The sequence below is a fragment of the Neofelis nebulosa genome, chromosome 4, assembly GCF_028018385.1.
Source record: "Neofelis nebulosa isolate mNeoNeb1 chromosome 4, mNeoNeb1.pri, whole genome shotgun sequence".
NCBI classification, from domain to species: Eukaryota; Metazoa; Chordata; class Mammalia; order Carnivora; family Felidae; genus Neofelis; species Neofelis nebulosa.
This window is the reverse complement of record NC_080785.1, coordinates 118,291,435-118,310,778: the sequence shown is the minus strand read 5'-3', so window position 1 is coordinate 118,310,778 and position 19,344 is coordinate 118,291,435. Positions and strand designations below refer to the sequence as shown.

At 41.4% G+C, this 19,344-nt stretch overlaps 1 protein-coding gene across 3 annotated transcripts in view; it reads left to right on the top strand.

Moving 5' to 3' along the window:
* Window positions 1-19,344, top strand: part of FANCD2 (FA complementation group D2) — a 65,010-nt gene that overhangs the window by 41,414 nt on the left and 4,252 nt on the right. For 2 of the 3 annotated variants that reach the window (XM_058726025.1, XM_058726026.1), the window contains exons 30-42: window positions 1,285-1,401; window positions 2,153-2,281; window positions 2,420-2,538; window positions 9,017-9,127; window positions 10,243-10,370; window positions 11,449-11,542; window positions 12,800-12,922; window positions 13,724-13,817; window positions 14,495-14,566; window positions 15,281-15,319; window positions 16,311-16,385; window positions 17,135-17,209; window positions 18,161-18,307. In XM_058726025.1, coding sequence (XP_058582008.1) covers window positions 1,285-1,401; window positions 2,153-2,281; window positions 2,420-2,538; window positions 9,017-9,127; window positions 10,243-10,370; window positions 11,449-11,542; window positions 12,800-12,922; window positions 13,724-13,817; window positions 14,495-14,566; window positions 15,281-15,319; window positions 16,311-16,385; window positions 17,135-17,209; window positions 18,161-18,307 — 1,323 coding nt within the window. The remainder of the gene's footprint in view (window positions 1-1,284; window positions 1,402-2,152; window positions 2,282-2,419; window positions 2,539-9,016; window positions 9,128-10,242; window positions 10,371-11,448; window positions 11,543-12,799; window positions 12,923-13,723; window positions 13,818-14,494; window positions 14,567-15,280; window positions 15,320-16,310; window positions 16,386-17,134; window positions 17,210-18,160; window positions 18,308-19,344) is intronic. The other variant, XM_058726027.1, reaches the window with a different exon arrangement.

The window sequence follows — 19,344 nt, the reverse complement described above, 5'->3', positions numbered from 1 at the left end:
TAAATCTAAGTTTTTTACAATGTGTTAGGTAATTATGAAAAATCATGCCAAAGAGATGATCCTTATCCTAGGTTACAAATAATAAGCTTTTTAGATTATTCTTGGAGAGCAGCACTGTTCTGGTTTATAGAGGTTAATGCTGTTTTCACTCTTTCATGACATTTGTTCAGCCTCCATCAGAATGCTTATCAAGGTTTTTTTTGTGTTTGCCACTAATCTAGATGTTGGCAATTCAGTAGAGCATACAGCATAATGCTAGCCTTCAAATAGCTCACAATCTAATAAGGGAAGCACACATAGTTAGCAGTGTCTGCTATATTGATGGTCTGAACCAAGTACCAGTGAAACTCTGAGGAGAGAATGCTATTTATAGTGAAGTGGGAAGTAGAGGACATTTTCACGGAAAAGGTAACTTTTGATAAGGGATTTCACCAGAGTAGTTTCTCCAGGTTCAGAAAAAGAGGGGTTTAATTGGTTAAGTGTCTGACTCTTGGTTTTGGCTCAGGTCAGGAGTTAGGCTCTGCACTGACAGCACAGAGCTTGCTTGGGATTCTCTTTCTTCCTCTCTTTCTGCCCCTCCCCTGCTCACACTTATGTGCTCTCTTGCTGTCTCTCAAAATAAATAATAAAAACTTAAAAAAATAAAACAAGTAAAAAGAGGAATATCATGAAATTTTTTACCATAGGTTTTTAGAAAAATGTATACTCCTTTAAAGTAGAGATAGGATCACCCCTTCCCAACCCCAGTCTTTGTACATCAGCTTGGAGATTCTCCATAAAAGTATATTGAACGAATAGTTTGAAGTGAGACTGTATTTGGCTCATTCTGCTTCTGGTAGTGTAATACACTTATAGGGATCCTGTCCAGAGTTAGTAGTAGCAGAACATTAGCAGAAAGAAAATATGGAAGGAAGTAAACAGAGAAAAATGAAATTCCCTTGAATTAGTCATTTTTTGCCCCAGGTACTTAGGAAATGTACCTCGAGGCCACAACTGGAAGGATACACAGAGACATTTACTTCTAGAGAAAAAGTATGTCTTCTAAAACTGTGCTCGCTTGGATTCTTTTTTTAATAATTTGAAATTTGTTTTACTTTGGGAATTCTTGACTTTATGATTTGTTGACAGAGCACAACAGCCATTTATATGAGGTAGGGAAATTTACCCCTTTTTTGGGAATGGTCAGATTCTTCACCCATTGGGAAGAGTAAACATGAAATGTGCTCCCCAGAAAAGATGGCTAGGACATGCTCGGAATTATCCTCTCTTTTCTCCTTATGACAGGCTACAGAAGTTGTGCAACTTCAGCCCCCTGAGCTACTTTTCTTGCTGGAAGATCTCTCCCAGAAGCTGGAGAATATGCTGATACCTTCTGTTGCCAGGAGAATCCCCTTCCTCAAGGTTCGTATAGGCAGAAGCACAGGCCCTGGCCTTAATGAATTTGGCAACAAGGAGATCTTAGTGAATAAGTTGTCACTTTCTCTGGCATTGTGTTTGGGTCATTGGGTACCATGACTGGCAGCCTCATTTCCAGACCATTCACCTTGATTTAGAAAGGAACTCTGAAACAAATCAAAAAAGTCACCTCAAACAAGATACATATTTCTAAAGCCTGGAGCATTCCTGAATCCTTTTCTTTACTTAGGTTTTGTTTTAAAAGCCTCCCAAACTAAGCCCGTGCCCAAGCCTTCAATGTAGTAGTTGGCTATCTAGAGAAACCCAGAACCTCACATGTGTATATAATGTACAGATGTGCACAAAACATCTGATAAAGCAGTTGGGTGATGCAAACAACAAAACATGAAAGGTTTAGGTGTAAACATTTAAACTTAATATATCCAGTTATTTGATTCATTTTTGTACCGTTTACTATTTAATGGTCTTTTCAGCCTAAGTGATTTCTATTTTTATGTGAGCTTTATCTCAGTAATTATGGGTCTATTCTTTGCAAACAATTTGTATTCTACGAAAGCCAATGTAATTTGAAGATGGGACAAGATCTCTTTGTCCAAAAAGAGTTTTGGGCACATAACCACTTTCTTCTGTCCACTTCTACCTCGTGACGTAAGTCTGAGTAAACTCCTTAACAAATTCTTAGTTTCAGAGAAGCTATCCAGCAGTTTCTTCCCCAGTAACTCTGAATTTATTACAGAGTAAAGGACACCGAAATATTGGATTCTCACATCTCCATCAGAGATCTGCCCAACAAATTGTTCATAGTGTTGTTCAACTGCTGACTCCAATGTGTAACCATCTGGAGAACATTCACAGCTATTTTCAGGTCAGCAGCCTATCTTATTATTATAGAAATTTAGAAATTACAAAGTGAACAAGAGATTTCATTTTTGGTTGAAAAATACTGAAGGAAAATGAAGGCAATTGCTGAAACAACTGTCCTAAAAACATTTTTCCCTTTTAGTGCTTATCTGCTGAGAATCAAAGTGTAGTTGATGGACCAGGAATGAAAGTTCAGGAGTACCACATAATGTCTTCATGCTATCAGAGGCTACTGCAGATTTTTCATGCTCTTTTTGCTTGGTGAGTAAGTGGCAGATACAGTAGGTGAAAATAATTAAGTATATACTTGCTTTTACTTGACAGTCACCAAGGCACTGAGGTAGAGAAAATAAGGGAAAGCGTCTGTAAGTCTTATATAAATATGGTACTTGTTCTCTTTGGAGTGTTTTTGTCTGTATCATTTCATTTGATCTTGTACCCTCTGTATCTTATGCGACCAGTGTTATAACTCATTTGAAAATTAGGTGGGGGTGTCTGGGTGGCACAGTTAGTTAAGCGACTGACTTCAGCTCAGGTCATGATCTCGCGGTCCGTGAGTTTGAGCCCCGTATCAGGCTCTGTGCTAACAGCTCAGAGCCTGGAGCCTGCTTTGGATACTGTGTCTCCCTCTGTCTCTCTCTCTGCTTCTCCCCTGCTTGTGTTCTCTTTCTGTCTCAATAAATGTTAAAAAATTAAAAAAAAAAAAAAGAAAAAATTAGGTGACTTGATATTGTAACAAATCTGGGCATCTGATTCTTAGCTAGGTTTGCTATGGCAGGTTTTCTGTAATAATGCTGGAGAGATTGTTAACTTAAGAAGTTGTTACTGGGGTGGGCGGAGGGGTGCACCTGGGTGGCTAAGTTGGTTAAGTGTCTAACTTTTGATTTCGGCTCAGGTCATGATCTCACAGTTTGTGAGATTGAGCCCTGTGTTGGCACAAAGCCCACTTGGGATTCTCTGTCTCTGTCTCTCTCTCTCTCTGACCCTCCCTCTTGTGTGCTCATTCTCTCTCTCCCAAAATGAATAATGACATTAAAAAAAAAAGTTGTTACTGGGGCACCTAGCTGGGTCAGTTGGTGGAGCTTGCAACTCTTTTTTTTTTTTTTTTTTTAATTTTTTTTAACGTTTATTTATTTTTGAGACAGAGAGAGACAGAGCATGAATGGGGGAGGGTCAGAGAGAGGGAGACACAGAATCTGAAACAGGCTCCAGGCTCTGAGCTGTCAGCACAGAGCCCGACGCGGGGCTCGAACTCACGGACTGCGAGATCATGACCTGAGCCGAAGTCGGCCGCCCAACCGACTGAGCCACCCAGGCGCCCCATTGCAACTCTTGATCTCAGGGCCATGAGTTGATCTCAGAACCCCACGTTGGGTGTAGAGATTACTTAAAAATAAAATCTTAAAAAGAAAAAAATTGTTGGGGCACCTGGGTGGTGTAGTCGGTTAAGCGTCTGACTCCTGATCTCAGCTCAGGTCATGATCTCATTGTTTGGGAGTTCAAGCCCCACATAAGAATCTGCACTGATGGCTTGGAGCCTGCTTGGGATTCTCTTTCTCCTTTTCTCTGCCCCTCCTCTGTTTGTGCAGGCCCACACATACACACACACACACACACACACACACACACACACACACACACTCTCTCTCTCTCTCTCTCTCTCTCTATCAAAATAAATAATAAATAAAACTTTAAAAAAAAAAGTTGTTACTAAACAACTTGTAGATAAATTCCAGGTTATATGTTAAAGATCTGAATACATTTTGAGCTGGGGTATTTAGAGATACTTTGTGGAAGGAATGGGACTTCATGGGACCCTGAAGAATAGATGGCCTTTGGGAGGTAAAGGAATGGGCTGCAAGGCATGGCATGGATGAAAGTAGAAATGAAGAAGACACATCTCTTAATTGCTTTTGCTCCTCGGGGCTGGGCCCTGGCTCCTCTCTTCTCCTATAGAGGCTTTCTGGGCAGCCTCACCCAAGCTTAAATTTGTGCTGAAATTTATCTTCTGAGCTATAAGCATTTATATCCAACTGCCTACTCAATGCTTCCTTAGATGTGTCGATGACACCTCAGGCACATCACATCCAAAATGAAATTTATCATCTTCACCACTGCTCCTTCGGCCTTGCCCAGCTATGTAGATGGCACCGCCAGTTGTCTGAACCAGAAATCAGAAGTTACTCTTTGTTCCTGTCTCTTCCACATTGGGTCACCAAATCCTGTTAATTTTATCTTTTAAATAACATCTAAATAGCTATCTAGCTATCTGTTCCTCTCCTTCTGCACTGCTTTGAGACTCACATCATCTCTCACCTGGACTAGTTTCACAGTTGGTCTCTGCTTCCATTTGCCCTCGCTCAGTCCTTTTGTTCACACATCAGAGTGGTCTTTCCAGTGTAAACCCAACCTTATTCTATCCCAACTTTGGTTCTGGTTGTCCTTAGATTTTTTTTGAATGCAAACACTTTTACCTTATTTCTAAGGCATCTTATTATCTGATTCCTGCTCTTCCACTCATTGTTTTACACTCTGCCCTCCAGCTATATGGAACTAATTTCAGCACCTTATATTACTTTCACCTGGAAGACTTCACGCATACTCATCCTTCTACCAGGATCCCTATCTTCCTTGATCACCAGTCTTTTCTAATTCATCTCTGAGATCTGGATTTATTTATTTATTTTTTTAAATTTTTTATTTTTTTAAAAATACTTATTTATTTTTGAGACAGAGAGAGAGCATGAACGGGGGAGGGTCAGAGAGAGAGGGAGACACAGAATCTGAAACAGGCTCCAGGCTCTGAGCTGTCAGCACAGAGCCCGATGCGGGGCTCGAACTCATGGACCGCGAGATCATGACCTGAGCCAAAGTCGGACGCTTAACCGACTGAGCCACCCAGGCGCCCCTGAGATCTGGATTTAAACTTCATTTCCTCAGAACCGTCTTCTCAACCCCTAGGACAAGTAAGCCTCCTTCCTCCCTCTCTAACCCCTAATTTTTTCCTAATTCTCTGGTATTCTCAGGGCCCTGGCTGGCTCAGGCTGTGGAGCATGTGGCGCTTGATCTCAGGGTCATGAGTTCAAGCCCCATATTGGGTGTAGAGGTTATAAATAAATAAACTTAAAAAAAATACTCTGGTATCCTCTTATGGTAAAATTTAGCACATTTTATTGTAATTGCTTGTTAATCTGTCTTCCTTGCTAGACCATGAGCTCCTTGGGAGCTGAAACCAATCATTATTATATCCTCAGTACTTAAGAACAGTGCCTGACAAAAGATTGGAACAGATGCTTCATCAAGGATATGTATGGGTGGCAAATAAGTAATGCAAAAATGTTCAATAGTATTAGTTAGTAAGGAATTCCAAGTTGGGGCTCCTGGGTGGCTCAGTCAGTTGAGCATCTGACTTTGGTTCAGGTCATGGTCTCGCAGTCTGTGAGTTTGAGCCCCTCATCAGGCTCCATGCTGACAGCTCAGAGCCTGGAGCCTGCTTCCGATTCTGTGTCTCCCTCTCTCTTTGCTCCTACCCTGCTCATGTTCTGTCTCTCTCTGTCAAAAATAAATAAACATTAAAAAAAAAAAAAAGGAATTCCAAGTTAAAATTATAGCACAGCTGAATTAAAAAGACTTACAGTATTAGTGAGGACATGGGGTAAGTAGAACTCTGACATGTTGCTGGTGGAAAAGTAAAATGGTGCACCCAATTTTGAAACAGTTTTGTAAGTCCTTAAAAAGTTAGATGTATGGGAATGCAAGCTGGTGCAGCCACTCTGGAAAACAGTATGGAGGTTCCTCAAAAAACTGAAAATAGAACTACCCTACAACCCAGCGGTTGTGCTATTAGGCATTTATCCAAGGGATACAGGTGTGCTGTTTCGAAGGGGCACATGCACCCCCATGTTTATAGCAGCACTGTCAACAATAGCCAAAGTATGGAAAGAGCCCAAATGTCCATCGATGGATGAATGGATAAAGAAGATGTGGTGTGTGTGTGTGTGTATGTATATATATATATATATACATACACACACACACACACATACATACATACACAATGGAGTATTGCTTGGCAATCAAAAAGAATGAAATCTTGCCATTTGCAACTATGTGGATGAAACTGGAGGGTATTATGGTAAGTGAAATTAGTCAGAGAAAGACAATCATATGACTTCACTCATATGAGGACTTTAAGAGACAAAACAGATGAACATAAGGGAAGGGAAACAAAAATATAAAAACAGGGAGGGGGACAAAACAAGAGACTCATAAATATGGAAAACAAACAGGGTTACGGGAGGGGTTAGGGTGGGGGTGGAGAATGGGCTAAGTGGGTAAGGGGCACTTAGGAATCTACTCCTGAAATCATTATTGCACTATATGCTAATTTGGATGTAAATTTTAAAAAATAAAAAATAAAACAAGTTATATATATCTTAAAAAAAAAAGATATACACCTACCACAAAACCCAGCCATTCTACTGCTAGGTATTTACTCAAGAGAAATGAAAGCATATGTCTAATCTACACGAAATCTTGTGTACAAATGTTTATAGCAACTTTATTTGTGATAGCCCCAAACTAGACACAAATGTGCACCAACTGGTAAATGGATAAACAAATTTTCATATGATGGAATACTACACACAACAACATAGATGAAAAAAAAAGAATTCTACTGAATAGAAAGCAAGACATAAGAGTATATAACATTTGATTCCATTTATATAGAACTCTAAGGAAAAGCATATAGGGGCGCCTGGGTGGCGCAGTCGGTTAAGCGTCTGACTTCGGCCAGGTCACGATCTCACGGCCTGTGAGTTCGAGCCCCGCGTCAGGCTCTGTGCTGACAGCTCAGAGCCTGGAGCCTGTTTCCGATTCCGTGTCTCCCTCTCTCTCTGCCCCTCCCCTGTTCATGCTCTGTCTCTCTCTGTCCCAAAGATAAATAAAAAGCGTTGGAAAAAAAAAAAAAAATTTAAAAAAAAAAAAAAAAAAGGAAAAGCATATAATCTTGTAGTGACAGAAACAGATCAATGGTTGCCTATTGCCGGGTGGGGGGATGGAGTGAAGGATGGATTTCAAAGGAATATAAGTAAACTCCTGGGGGTAATGGATATGTTCCCCCCCTCCTTTTTTTTAAGAGACGACGTGAGTTGGGGAAGGGGCAGAGAGAGAATCTCAAGCAGGTTCTACGCTCAGCATGGAGCCTAATACAGGCCTCGATCCCATAATCCTGGGATCACGACCTGAGCCAAATTCAAGAGTCGGACGCTCAACCAACTGAGCCACCCAGGTGCCCTGTTCATTATTTTCATTGTAGTGTTGGTTTCATGGGTTTATATATGTCACCTGAGCAAACTGATCAACATTTTACATACATGCAGTTTATCGGATGTCAGGTCTATCTCAATAAGCTGTTACCCCCCCAAAACTTGACCTATGATAGGCCCTCAGAATACATTTGTTGCAAGACAGAAGGACTACCACTGGTGATGTGGAGATGTTCCTAGAGGAGTAGAAGATCTAGGGGTTCAGATCGTGCTGGGTCTTAAAGGTCAGAAGAATTTGAATGTTGTACAGAGAAGCAATTTTGGCTTTATGATCAGAGCAAGGATATAATGAAATCACTGTTTTAGAAAAATCCTTTTGGCAGCAGTGTGCAAGACAGATTGGAAAGGGATGCAGAAAGATCAATCAAAAGGTGTCTGATCTACATATGTGATGATAAGGGCCTGCTTTAGAGGGTGGCCTAGGCTTGGGAAGGAAGGGACAGTAGGAGATAATCTGAAGATAGAATTGTCAAGACTTCTAGAAGAAGGAGTAATTGTTTTTGTTTTTGTTTTTTGATAAAGAGGGCACAGGTGAGTGAGGGGCAGGGAGAGAGAGAATCCCAGGAGAGGCGGGGGAGGGAGGGAGGGAGGGAGGGAGAGAAAGAAAAGAAAAGAAGAAAGAAAGAAAAGTGGGAGAGAGAGAGAGAGAGGAAGGAAGGAAGGAAGGAAGGAAGGAAGGAAGGAAGGAAGGAAGAAAGAAAAGAAAGAAAAGCGGGGCTCACCCAAAGTGGCATTTGTGATTTTACCTGAAGTGTGTGGCTCATGTTCACCCAAAGCAGGGCTTGAGCTCACTCAAACCGTGATATTATGACCTGAGCCAAAGTCAGATACTTAATGACTGAGCTATCCAGGCGCCCCAAGGAGTAAGTTTTTTATTGAGCACTTCTGTGGATTTGATACTGATTTAACAGTTGACCAAGTTATTCCTGGTTTTTCTGGGGAGGAAGGGTGAGACTTTCTCTAAAGTGTAAGGTATGAAGGAGAGTCTCCAACTTCTGTTCAGGTCATGATGTTGCATTTTGTGGGTTTGAGCCCAGCGTCGAGCTCTGTGCTGACAGGTGAGAGCCGGGAGCCTACTTCAGATTCTGTGTCTCCCTTTCTCTCTTCCCCTCCCCTGCTCTTGCTGTGTCTCTCTTTCAAAAATAATTACTAAAAAAAGTTTTTAAAAAGAAAAAAACCTAGGAGGACTGTTGGGTCCTTAAGGCAAGACTGTTTTAGGTGCACTTTAATTTGTAATATGAGGTTCAGAGCTGTGACTGAATTGGTCACCTGGGTACTTTCAGTGCTCTAGTTCTCCATTTTCTCCATTAACTTGTTGATGGTGTAGCCTGGAAGCCAGGATTCTCAAATGCTGTCCAAGCAATCTTCCTAAAACTAAGCTCAACCGTCTTACCTTGACTTTCCCTTAGGAATGGATTTTTTCAGCCTCATTGTGTTCATTTACTGTACTCAGCCCTTGAGGTCCTTACTAACCGACTGAAGCAAGGAGAACCTGACCAGGCCTTGGAGGAATTGCTCAGGTGGGTCAGACTACATATTACGGAGTGTTGTCCCAAGAAACTCCTAGAACAAGATTAGCAATATTTTTTGGAAACCACTTGGGTGTTTCCCAGTAGTCGTGAGAGAAATCGGTGTTTTCAGCTGCTTTTCCTCAGTTATGTGAACTTCGTCACGTACGTATTCAGATAAACCCTGAAACATTAGAAACTGTTGAACAGTCCTACTAAATCTTTGTGCATCCTTCATCCCCAAAGTTTGCCTTTTCAGGTAATGATCTTGAAAACACTAGTAATCTGTAGTGAACTCTTGATTATCCAGGAACCTACTCTGTCTTTTAGTACGGTAGGGTAGTTAGGTAGCAGTAGTTACCACTGATCTTCTCTCCATCTTGGAAGAAGAGAAGCCTAGGCTGAGGGCAGGCAGTGGAGGAAGGAGGTGAGGAGATCTAAGAAGCATGGCTCCCAGCATCCTATCCCAGCTTCTCCCCGAGTAATTTGGTGTTTCTCTAACCTACTCTATGCTGTCTTTGGGTCTGCAGTCATTATTTATCATCCCTATCAGGCAGGACCTTACTTTGTTTTAAATATAGTGCTTTTAAATTTGTTTGACTTCCTTTCCATAGTCAATCAGAGAGTTGACTGTAGTTTTATTTCAACCACAATTTTGAATTAATTTGAATTAATTGTGACTCCCTATCTCCCATTATTTCAGTACAATGAAAACTGACCATATATGGCATGCTTATTTAAAAGCTCTGCTTTCTCTGCCTTATAATTTCCTTTCTCTTGTCCCTATAAATGTAGAATTTAAGCCTTATTCTCATTGTGTTGCCCTAGGCCTTAAAGAGCAAATAATTTGTCCAGGATTGCTCATACAAGCATGGCATAGACTCCTATTTGGGTCTCTGGTGTATGTGACTCTTCAAGGCCATAATTCCATCCACTGGGCTCTGTTCTGCCCTGGCTTTCTTCATACAAGGTTACAGTTCCCTATCAGGGTCCTGAAAGGTGATGGCCACAAAAGCACCTGAAAATGATTAGACCATTAAATACATAAGTGGACTTGAACAACTCATGAATTTAGACATATCTGTAATATTTGTGGTATCTTTTTTGTTTTGTTGTCTCCTTTACAGCCAGAGCTTCAATTACTTGCAGAATTTCTCTCACAGCATTCCCAGTTTCCAGTGTGCTCTTTATCTCATCAGACTTTTGATGGTCATTTTGGAGAAATCTACAGCTACTAAGAACAAAGAAAAAATTGGTGATGGACTCAGATCATCTTTTTTTTTTTTTTTCCACAAATAGGATTAATAATTCAAGTTTGTAAACTTAGTGCTTCTTAGGAACTTGTACGTTTTACATGTAAATCCCCCCCATAACTGTGGGTGTGCCCTCTTGCTATATCAAGGAACTATGATTGATCTCTGCTGACATTGCTTAGTCTGATTGGGTTAGTTCAGTTGGCTAGGTAATTTTCTGTTTGCCTTCTGTTTATTCATGTCTTTTTTTTTTTTTTTGGTAAATCATCTGAGATATTTGACAAAAAGAGATACAAACTACAAGGTAAATAAAATGGATGGGAGAAGGAGAACAAATCAAGATTAAGTTTAAAGAAAAGCTGAGCCCCATTCCTAATCTTTATCTTTGGTTATAGTTCTTAGAATGCAGCTCATTGATTTATACATCCTAATTGGCAGTACAGACAGAACACCAGAAGAAAATGCAAAACAAACCTTTTATTACTTCCTGTTAATTTCAAGGGGAGCGTTTGGTGTGAATCTGAGGTTGCCATGGCTTATTGGTCTGCCCAGGAGGAATAAGATTGGTTTTCCTACTGCTCAGCAGTGTGTGTCTATTCAGTTTATGTTTGTGTGTGTCAGGACAGGGTAAGAGGGCGGAACGTGTTGAGTCTTAGGTTTATTTCTGGTAGAAGGACCACTGGAGCAGGAACCCATGGGCAGCTTTTTTCAAATTGTCTGTTAGACTAGGAACTTCATAGTAAATATAAAAAAAAATAATAATAATCCTTTTGGGGTGCCTGTGTGTCTCAGTTGGTTAAGTGTATGACTTTGGCTCAGGTCATGATCTCACAGTTCATGAATTCGAGCCCCACATGGGTCTCTCTGCTGTCAGCATAGAGTCCCGTTCTGATCCTCTATCCCCCTCCCTCTCTGCTGCTCCCCCTGCTCACGATCTTTCTCTCTCTCTCTCTCTCTCTCTCAAAAGTAAAGTAAATAATAATAATCCTTTTGATCATTAATCATCCCCCAAAAGACTGGAAAACAAGAGTTTGGTCAATTTTCCATGCGTGAAATGCGTTTGTCTTGTTTCTCCAACAGCTTCATTAGCCAAACAGTTCCTCTGTCGGGTATGGCCAAGTGGGGAGAAAGAGAAGAGCAGCATCTCTACTGAGCAGCTCCATACTTTGCTCAGGTGAGAGCCTCGGTTTCTTTACATGAGCCAAATAGTCTATTTTGTCACTGTTGGGATCTCTTGCCTGGTCAAAGACTGAGGAATTACTGTGGTTAGGGGGAACTTGGAAACCATGAAGTAGGTTTGAAATTAACAAAAAGTTGGATAAGTGTATCATACAGCTGAAACCAATGTGACATGATATGTTGATTATACTTGAAAAATAAAATAATTGGGGCGCCTGGGTGGCGCAGTCGGTTAAGCGTCCGACTTCAGCCAGGTCACGATCTCGCGGTCTGTGAGTTCGAGCCCCGCGTCGGGCTCTGGGCTGATGGCTCGGAGCCTGGAGCCTGTTTCCGATTCTGTGTCTCCCTCTCTCTCTGCCCCTCCCCCGTTCATGCTCTGTCTCTCTCTGTCCCAAAAATAAAATAAAAAATGTTGAAAAAAAAAAAAAAAAAAAAAAAGAAAAAAAAAATAATTAACAATATGGAATATGTAGATTGTAAGATCCTCTAGTTCTGTTTTATATTGTCAGCTAGTTCCTTATTATTAAATTATAGAGAAGAAAAGGGAGGAGTCTGTAGTTGTATTGTGCCTTGTTAACCAGAGTTTTGTAATTTTTTTTTTAAGTTTATTTATTTATTTTGAGAGAGAGAAAGAGTGCATGAGTAGGGTAGAGGCAGAGAGAATCCCAAGCAGACTCTACACTGTCAACAGGGAGCTGGATGCGGAGCTCAATCTCACAAACTGTGAAATCATGACCTGAGACACAGTCAAGAGTTGGACACTTAACCGATCGAGCCACCCAGGCGTCCCCAGAGTTATGTCGTTATGTATTGCCTACCATATCCAAGACTCACCCATCACTTCCAAAGTGTCTAACTGTATTTCCAATTAAAACATCATTTCCTTTACCTCCTGACAATTGTCTGGAATTTTCATCTTATTAAGAATAAATGCTAGGGGTGCCTGGGTGGCTCGGTTAAGTGTCCCACTTTGGCTTAGGTCATGATCTCAACAGTTCGTGGGTTCAAGCCTCATGTCAGGCACTGCTGAGAGCTCTGAGCCTGGAGCCTGCTTCAGATTCTCTGTCTTTCTCTCTGCCCCTCCCCCAATCATATTCTGTCTCTCTCAAAAATAAATATTAAAAAAATTTTTTTTTAAAGAATAAATGCTAGTAGTTATTGTAAAGCTCAATAGCTGGTAATATCTCAAGAAGGAAATCTTGATTTAGGAATTCTGTAACATGTGTTCATACTCCTATTGCTCTCAATGCAGCATCTACCTGGAGCATACAGACAGTGTTCTGAAGGCCATAGAGGAGTTTGCTGGGGTTGGTGTCCCAGAACTGATCAGTTCTCCTAAAGATGGATCTTCCTCCACATTCCCCACCCTAACCAGGTAAAGGAGTTCTCTCTTCCAGTTCTTTCCCTAAGTTAGAATCACATTGTCCAATGTATGTGGTTTCCAAATAACTACCTTACCCTTCATCTAATTCTATTACAGATGGTAGGTACAGTAATTCATTCAACACATAGAACGTATACTGTGCATTCTTTCCAAGGGGTTCTCAATCAACCCATGTGAAAGGACCTTAGTGACGAATGAATTTTCAGTAGAGTCTTCAAAGACAATAAATATTTAGTCACCAAATGTGTCTTGTTAGTACTTTCATCCTTTAAAAGTGAGACTAATATTTTAACCACCTTTAGAATAAAATGATTATAGTATCCAATCATGTGTACATCTCAGTGGGTTTTTTGTCTCATACAAAGTTTATAAATTACTTTCACATTCTTTATGTCATTTAATCCTTTCATCGATTCTGTGAGTAGGTATCATTATCCCTGTTGTACTGTTGAGGAAAATGAGCGTTAGAGAGGGAACTTACTCAGACTTACACATGCAGTAATTATGGAACTAGGAACTTGAATTCAGATCTTTTTACCACCACTTCATGGCTCTTTCCATGCCACTACACCGTTTCCCTTCATAAAGTTAATTCCATTGTTTCACAGGCCATCTTCTTGGACTCCTTTTTTAATCCTTTCAACCCCCACCCCCATTCTTTTACAGTGGACCCTAGTGAAAGGAAATTCAGAGAAGTGGAGAAGGAAATGATTTTTGGTTCCTTGGCTTCTTCCTAGGAAGTTCTATCTAACTAGTCATCCTTGTGTGGGTGTGCATATTTTCCCCTTTTAGGCACACCTTTGTCATTTTCTTCCGAGTGATGATGGCTGAACTAGAGAAGACAGTGAAAGGTCTTCAGGCTGGCACAGCAGCAGACTCGCAACAGGTGGGTCAGATACTCCCAGCACAAGAGGTAGACCTGACTAACTAGGAAGCTTCTGTGTCTTCTATTTCTTGGGTCCAGGTTTTCTTCTAAGCTACTTCCTTTGAGTTACAGAGATCCAGGATTCTTTTTCAAAGAACTCTTGGCTTAATTTCTTTCCTGTCAGTTTGAGAGAGGATTGGGTTCTGTATTCCCTGGCTACTTCCCAAGGGAATGCTCAGGCTTCTCCATAAGCCATAGCCCTGGAAAAAATGTCTTTGGTCCCATGCCTGGCAGCTTGCTGCTTGTGAGCTGGTATGAGGTGAGCAGGCCTGTTTAAGATGCTGTCACGCTGGACCTTGGCAGTCCGCTAACCAGAGCTGAGCTAGACTGCTGACAGCATAGGTATCAGAGAACCCACAGGGATCTGAACACCAGCAGGTGTGTTACAGAGGCTTTTTCCTATTTAGACGTTACTGAAGAGGAGTTTTCTTTTTAGAAACTCTCTCTGAGGTACCTTAGTGTTATTTGTATGCGGGCCTCAGAGCCATCTTGTGGGTGCACTGGTAAGATCTCAAAGAATAATTGGCTTAAATTAATCTCTGAATAGCTTTGTAATCCAAGACCCATATATTATTGGGAATACAATAATAGAAGTACTTGGCTGATTCAGAAGTGCCTGTATATTTGATTACCCCCAGATTCATGAAGAGAAGCTCCTCTACTGGAACATGGCTGTTCGAGACTTCAGTATCCTCATCAACCTAATAAAGGTGAATGTGGAGGCTCCTTGACCCACCTCACCAGCTAACTATAGAAACCAACAAGGGTCCTGGCTTCCAAAATGGACCTTCCTGCTCCTTTCCCCACCCTTCCTTGGGGTTTGTTCTTCCCTGTCTTCCCTTATCCCTCTACCCATCCTGGATAACCCCTTCTTCTCTGAAAAGGCAATGTCTTTTTCCTTCTCTTCCTTCCTCTTTCTCTGTCTGTGCCACAGTACTATTAAACAGATCTCACCTTGTCTTGGGTCCTCTGTGATCTGAGTACGTTCCCACTAGCTCCCTTTTCCAATCCTGAATGCCTTCTTTATCCCTCAAACACAATGTGTACTCTCACCAACTCCATGATTTTGCTAGGGTATTCTCCCAGCTCAGAATGTCATTCTCTCACCTTTCTGCCTCTCATTCCATCTGTCTTAAGGCTTCACTTCAAGGTTTGGACCTCTACAATGCCATCTTAATATCCCTGAGTTAATATCCCTGAGTTAGAGTAAATTTCTTACTCTTCTTTGCTTCCCTCTTCCTTTTTTTTGAATTTCAGTGATGGTAATTACTTTAATTTCTGTTTTGTAATTAACCATTGACATGCCTTTTTCATTTTAGAATTCTCTACACCACCCAGAGCTGTGATTTGCACAATGGGGAAGAGGCTGGGGGTGCTCAAAGGAGCAGACCTCAGCTTTGGTTTCTTGTCTTTTGTGTCTCCAGGTGTTTGATAGTCGTCCTGTTCTGCATGTATGTTTGAAGGTGAGAAAATGACCTGGCCTTCGTTAGTATTTATTGTTCCTGTGGATCTCTAGAGATGGCCTCAGCAGAAAGGAGTTGCTTAATACTTTGTCCACAAGCCAGAATTTTCAGAATCTGTGCTAACAGGTGGTAGTTTAGAAAAGACAATGGATATGTTTTCCCATACTAGCTGGATGACTAGAGAAGCTAATTTTGCTATGAGTTTGAAAATTTTTGGTTTGAGTCTTAGAACTAGCAGGAGTAGATTCAGGGCGGCTGACTTTAAGAACAAAAGTCACTCCTGCCATTCCTTCCCAGGCAACAGGGAGGAAGGAGGGGTGGGTGATTGCTCTTTTTAAAGCCCATCGCTGGCCTCATGAATGTGGAAGCTGGTATCCTGATAACCACTGAACTCCTCTCCCAAGGAGAGAGCCCATATTAGCCTTAGATTTGATGACGGGTCAGGAGCTAGGGAATGTTATTGGGAGAATGTGTCTTTCCGACTCCTGATGGTTCCTTCCAAGTGAATAGCACCTTATTCTTGTTATCGTCTAGTCCCTCTCTTCCTCTTTACTCTCTGTGCCCTGGCCCAGTGTGGGAGATGGGTGAGTAGGGAGAGTGGTTTATCTGATTATTAAATTTGGCAGTTGATTATGTGCTTCCTCATCTCTATACCTTTTTCCTTTTGGGTGTAAGTGGTCCTTAGGGAGATGCGGTCCTCCTCTGTTTTCTGTGCTCTCATTCTTACATGGATCAAGGCTTCTGTTCATTGTCTGTGTCTAGGGTAGGTAAGTTTGCCTAACTCTGAGGCTTAGTTAGCAGGCCCATTTAGTTTTTGAATTAAACTTACATTCTCCAAATTAACCTTTTGGATTCCTCCCTGCTTATTTTTTATATACAAAAATAAGATAAAGCCCCTGGGCTGGGTGATGCTATGCTACCTCAGGCAGGGGCCGTTCTGGTGAAAGACCTCAACAGAGGTCATCATCAGTGTGTCTCTTCTCTTCTTCAGTATGGACGTCTCTTTGTGGAAGCATTTCTGAAGCAGTGTATGCCACTCCTAGACTTCAGTTTTAGAAAACACCGGGTAAGAACTGAGAACACAGAAGAAAGGTGTGCTCTGTACAGTTACTCAGAAGATACATCCATGGTGACTCCTGAGCCCGGAATGGGGGTGGTCCCATTCCTAGGATCTGGGCCACCATTCTACTGGGGCTCCTTTGGTCCACTTCAGCTATCACCAAAGATGCCCATATTGAACCAAATATTTCAAAGTAGGCTAAACTCCTCAGACCCACTCTGATTTAAACCCACCTTTCTACTTTTACTCCAGACCTGGGGGTAGTTGTTCCTTTTAGCTTGATTTTATTGTGTTGCTGCATTCCCAGCACCTCATGGATCAGTGTGCCATTTGCTTATTCCTTTGCATTTCTCTAGGTCTACCCTCAGAAATAACAATAATAATAATAGTAATAGTAGTAAACACCTCATTGTGTCATAAACTTTTTGCTATTGTAATGGATAGTCTGGAGAGTTTTTTTGGCCAAGTGAGATTCAGGGTTAGAGTAGTGAAATAAGGATAAAAACAAAGGATGATTCCTTACACATATTTAGCAAGTTTGCAAGACACTCTCACAGTATTTGGTTGGTTCCTCCTTATAACCTAGAAAGAGAAAGGGAAGGATAGCTAGTTAGTCCTCACTTTGAGGGCCAAATTGAGATCATTACCAATACAAGGCTGGGACCTGCAAGGTTTATCCTCTTTGGAGCCCTTGGTTGCATCTAGAATGAAATGAGAGCATTTAATATGGTATTTATGAATTTTGTTGGTTGTAGGAAGATGTTCTGAGCTTACTGGAAACCTTCCAATTGGATACGAGGCTGCTTCATCATCTGTGTGGGCATTCCAAGGTAAGAGGGGAGAGCAAGTCATTGCATCATCCTGCCTGTTGGCTTAATCTCCGTGTGATCAAGAGATCCATGGGCTCCACTTCCTTCATCCTTTTTTACCCTTCTTGAGTCTTTATTTTTGAGACTGTGTGTGTCCAGAGACAGTTTAATTCAGAGTGGTCAGATCCTTAGTTGCTAGTTGAAATTGGGCAATCACATAGAGAGGAGTTTCTGGCTCTGAAGTTTGACTCAAACTCCATAGCACTATTTCCTGTAGACGCTTCTCTTTGGTGAGAGATAGAGAATGTTGGTGGATGTGTTGCTGCTATAAAGTACTCTGGGTGGGAGGAATATTATATAAGTGATGATTTTCTGCTAGAGACAAGAGGTGGTTCTAAAAGCAACCATCTGTAGAGCTTTTCAGGCTCTACTAACTTGTCAAAGAACACATCTGTCTCTTGTGAGAACATTTTACCATTAGAGGATTTTTCCACTTGAAGCCTACAGTTGAACCATTGTCACTTTTTGTCTGAAGGAATACAGAACCACAGAGCTCTGTAGTCACAGGCAAACCAAATAGTTCTTCAATCCAGTTCCTATGGCTCACTTCTTCACTTCATTCTAACTTTAGAAGGTGCTGAACAGTGGAGTTATAAGGGATACTCTGTTGTTTACTATCAGTATAATACACATTCAAGAATATTTTAGGTGAATTCCTTGATAATTAGTCAATAAGAGGTTATGAAGAAGAACCTAAGGTGTCGGTGTTAGGTCTTCTAGGCTCTTTTAGCTTGAAGGAGAGCTGCCATTCTCTTTAGAGATGGCTGTTTAACAGAAATGTGTCTCTGGCCTGTACTGGGAGGACCTGTGCTATATTTTAGTGTTCACGATAATCAGGAATTCACAAGTTTCTGTGTAGGAATGTGAAAGAATGATAGTCCAAGTGAGTTGGGTGCATTGGTTTCTGTTCAGATTCACCAGGACATGAAACTCACCAAACACGTGCCTTTGCTCAAAAAGACGCTGGAGCTGTTAGTTTGCAGAGTGAAAGCCATGCTCATCTTCAACAATTGCAGGGAGGCTTTCTGGCTGGGCAACCTCAAAAACCGGGACTTGCAGGTAAGCCTAGGGGCATGCCAGTGATAATTTACTCCTGTTCTTTGTGAGAGCATCAGAAGGTATGTCAAGGAGGTCAACTGAGCCCTGTTCTCTCAAGACTGTTTTCTCTTAAGGCTATGGCCATTTTGTTCTTAAAGTTAGGGCAGATTGCTTATGGTCTTAGTCATGGGCTCCACCCCTCATCATAGCCAGCAAAGGCACCAAATCATGCCACTGATAATAACAAGGGCTCAGAGATAGAAGAGCCAGATCAGTAAAACCTCTCTCCTCAACCAGAGTGGGCTCCTGTTGAGAATCTACTGAGGGTAGATTCACAACATTTTTTTATATGGACAGACTTTTTAAAAAGTTATTTTGGTTTTTTTTTTCCCCTAACCAGTCTGTCTTATTTCTGAAATTATTCTCTGCCTATTTTTAACAAGTAAATATTTCTAAGGTCTTTCACCTGTCTGACAGAGTGTGTGAGTGGGGAAGAGGCAGAGACAGAGGGAGATACAGAATCTGAAGCAGGCTCCAGGCTCTGTGCTGACAGCTCAGGTCTCAAACTCATGAATGGCAAGATCATGACCTGAGCCAAAGTTGGACACTTAACGGACTGAGCCACCCCAGCGCCCCAGAAATTGTCATATAGGGTACAAGTCCTTCTCATTCACATATACAATAGTTCAGGGTTTTATAATCTCATATATGAAAAGAATAGCACCCCAGAGAATTAGTTTCCTTTTTTCACATGTGCTTTATGAGGTACTGTTACTTCCGCTTTACTGTTGGTTTTTTTTAAAGTTTATTTATTTTGAGAGAGAGATAAAGAACGAGCAGGGGAGGGGCAGAGCGAGAGGGAAACAGAACCCCTAACAAGCTCCGCCCTGGTAGTGCAGAGCCCAGTACGGGGCTCAAACTCAGAAACCATGAGGTCATGACTGGAGCCATAACCAAGAGTCAGATACTTAACCAACTGAGCCACCCAGGTGCCTCTTGCACAATACTATTAAACAAAATACTATAATAAAACAATACTGTAGTTTCCCTGAGAAGAG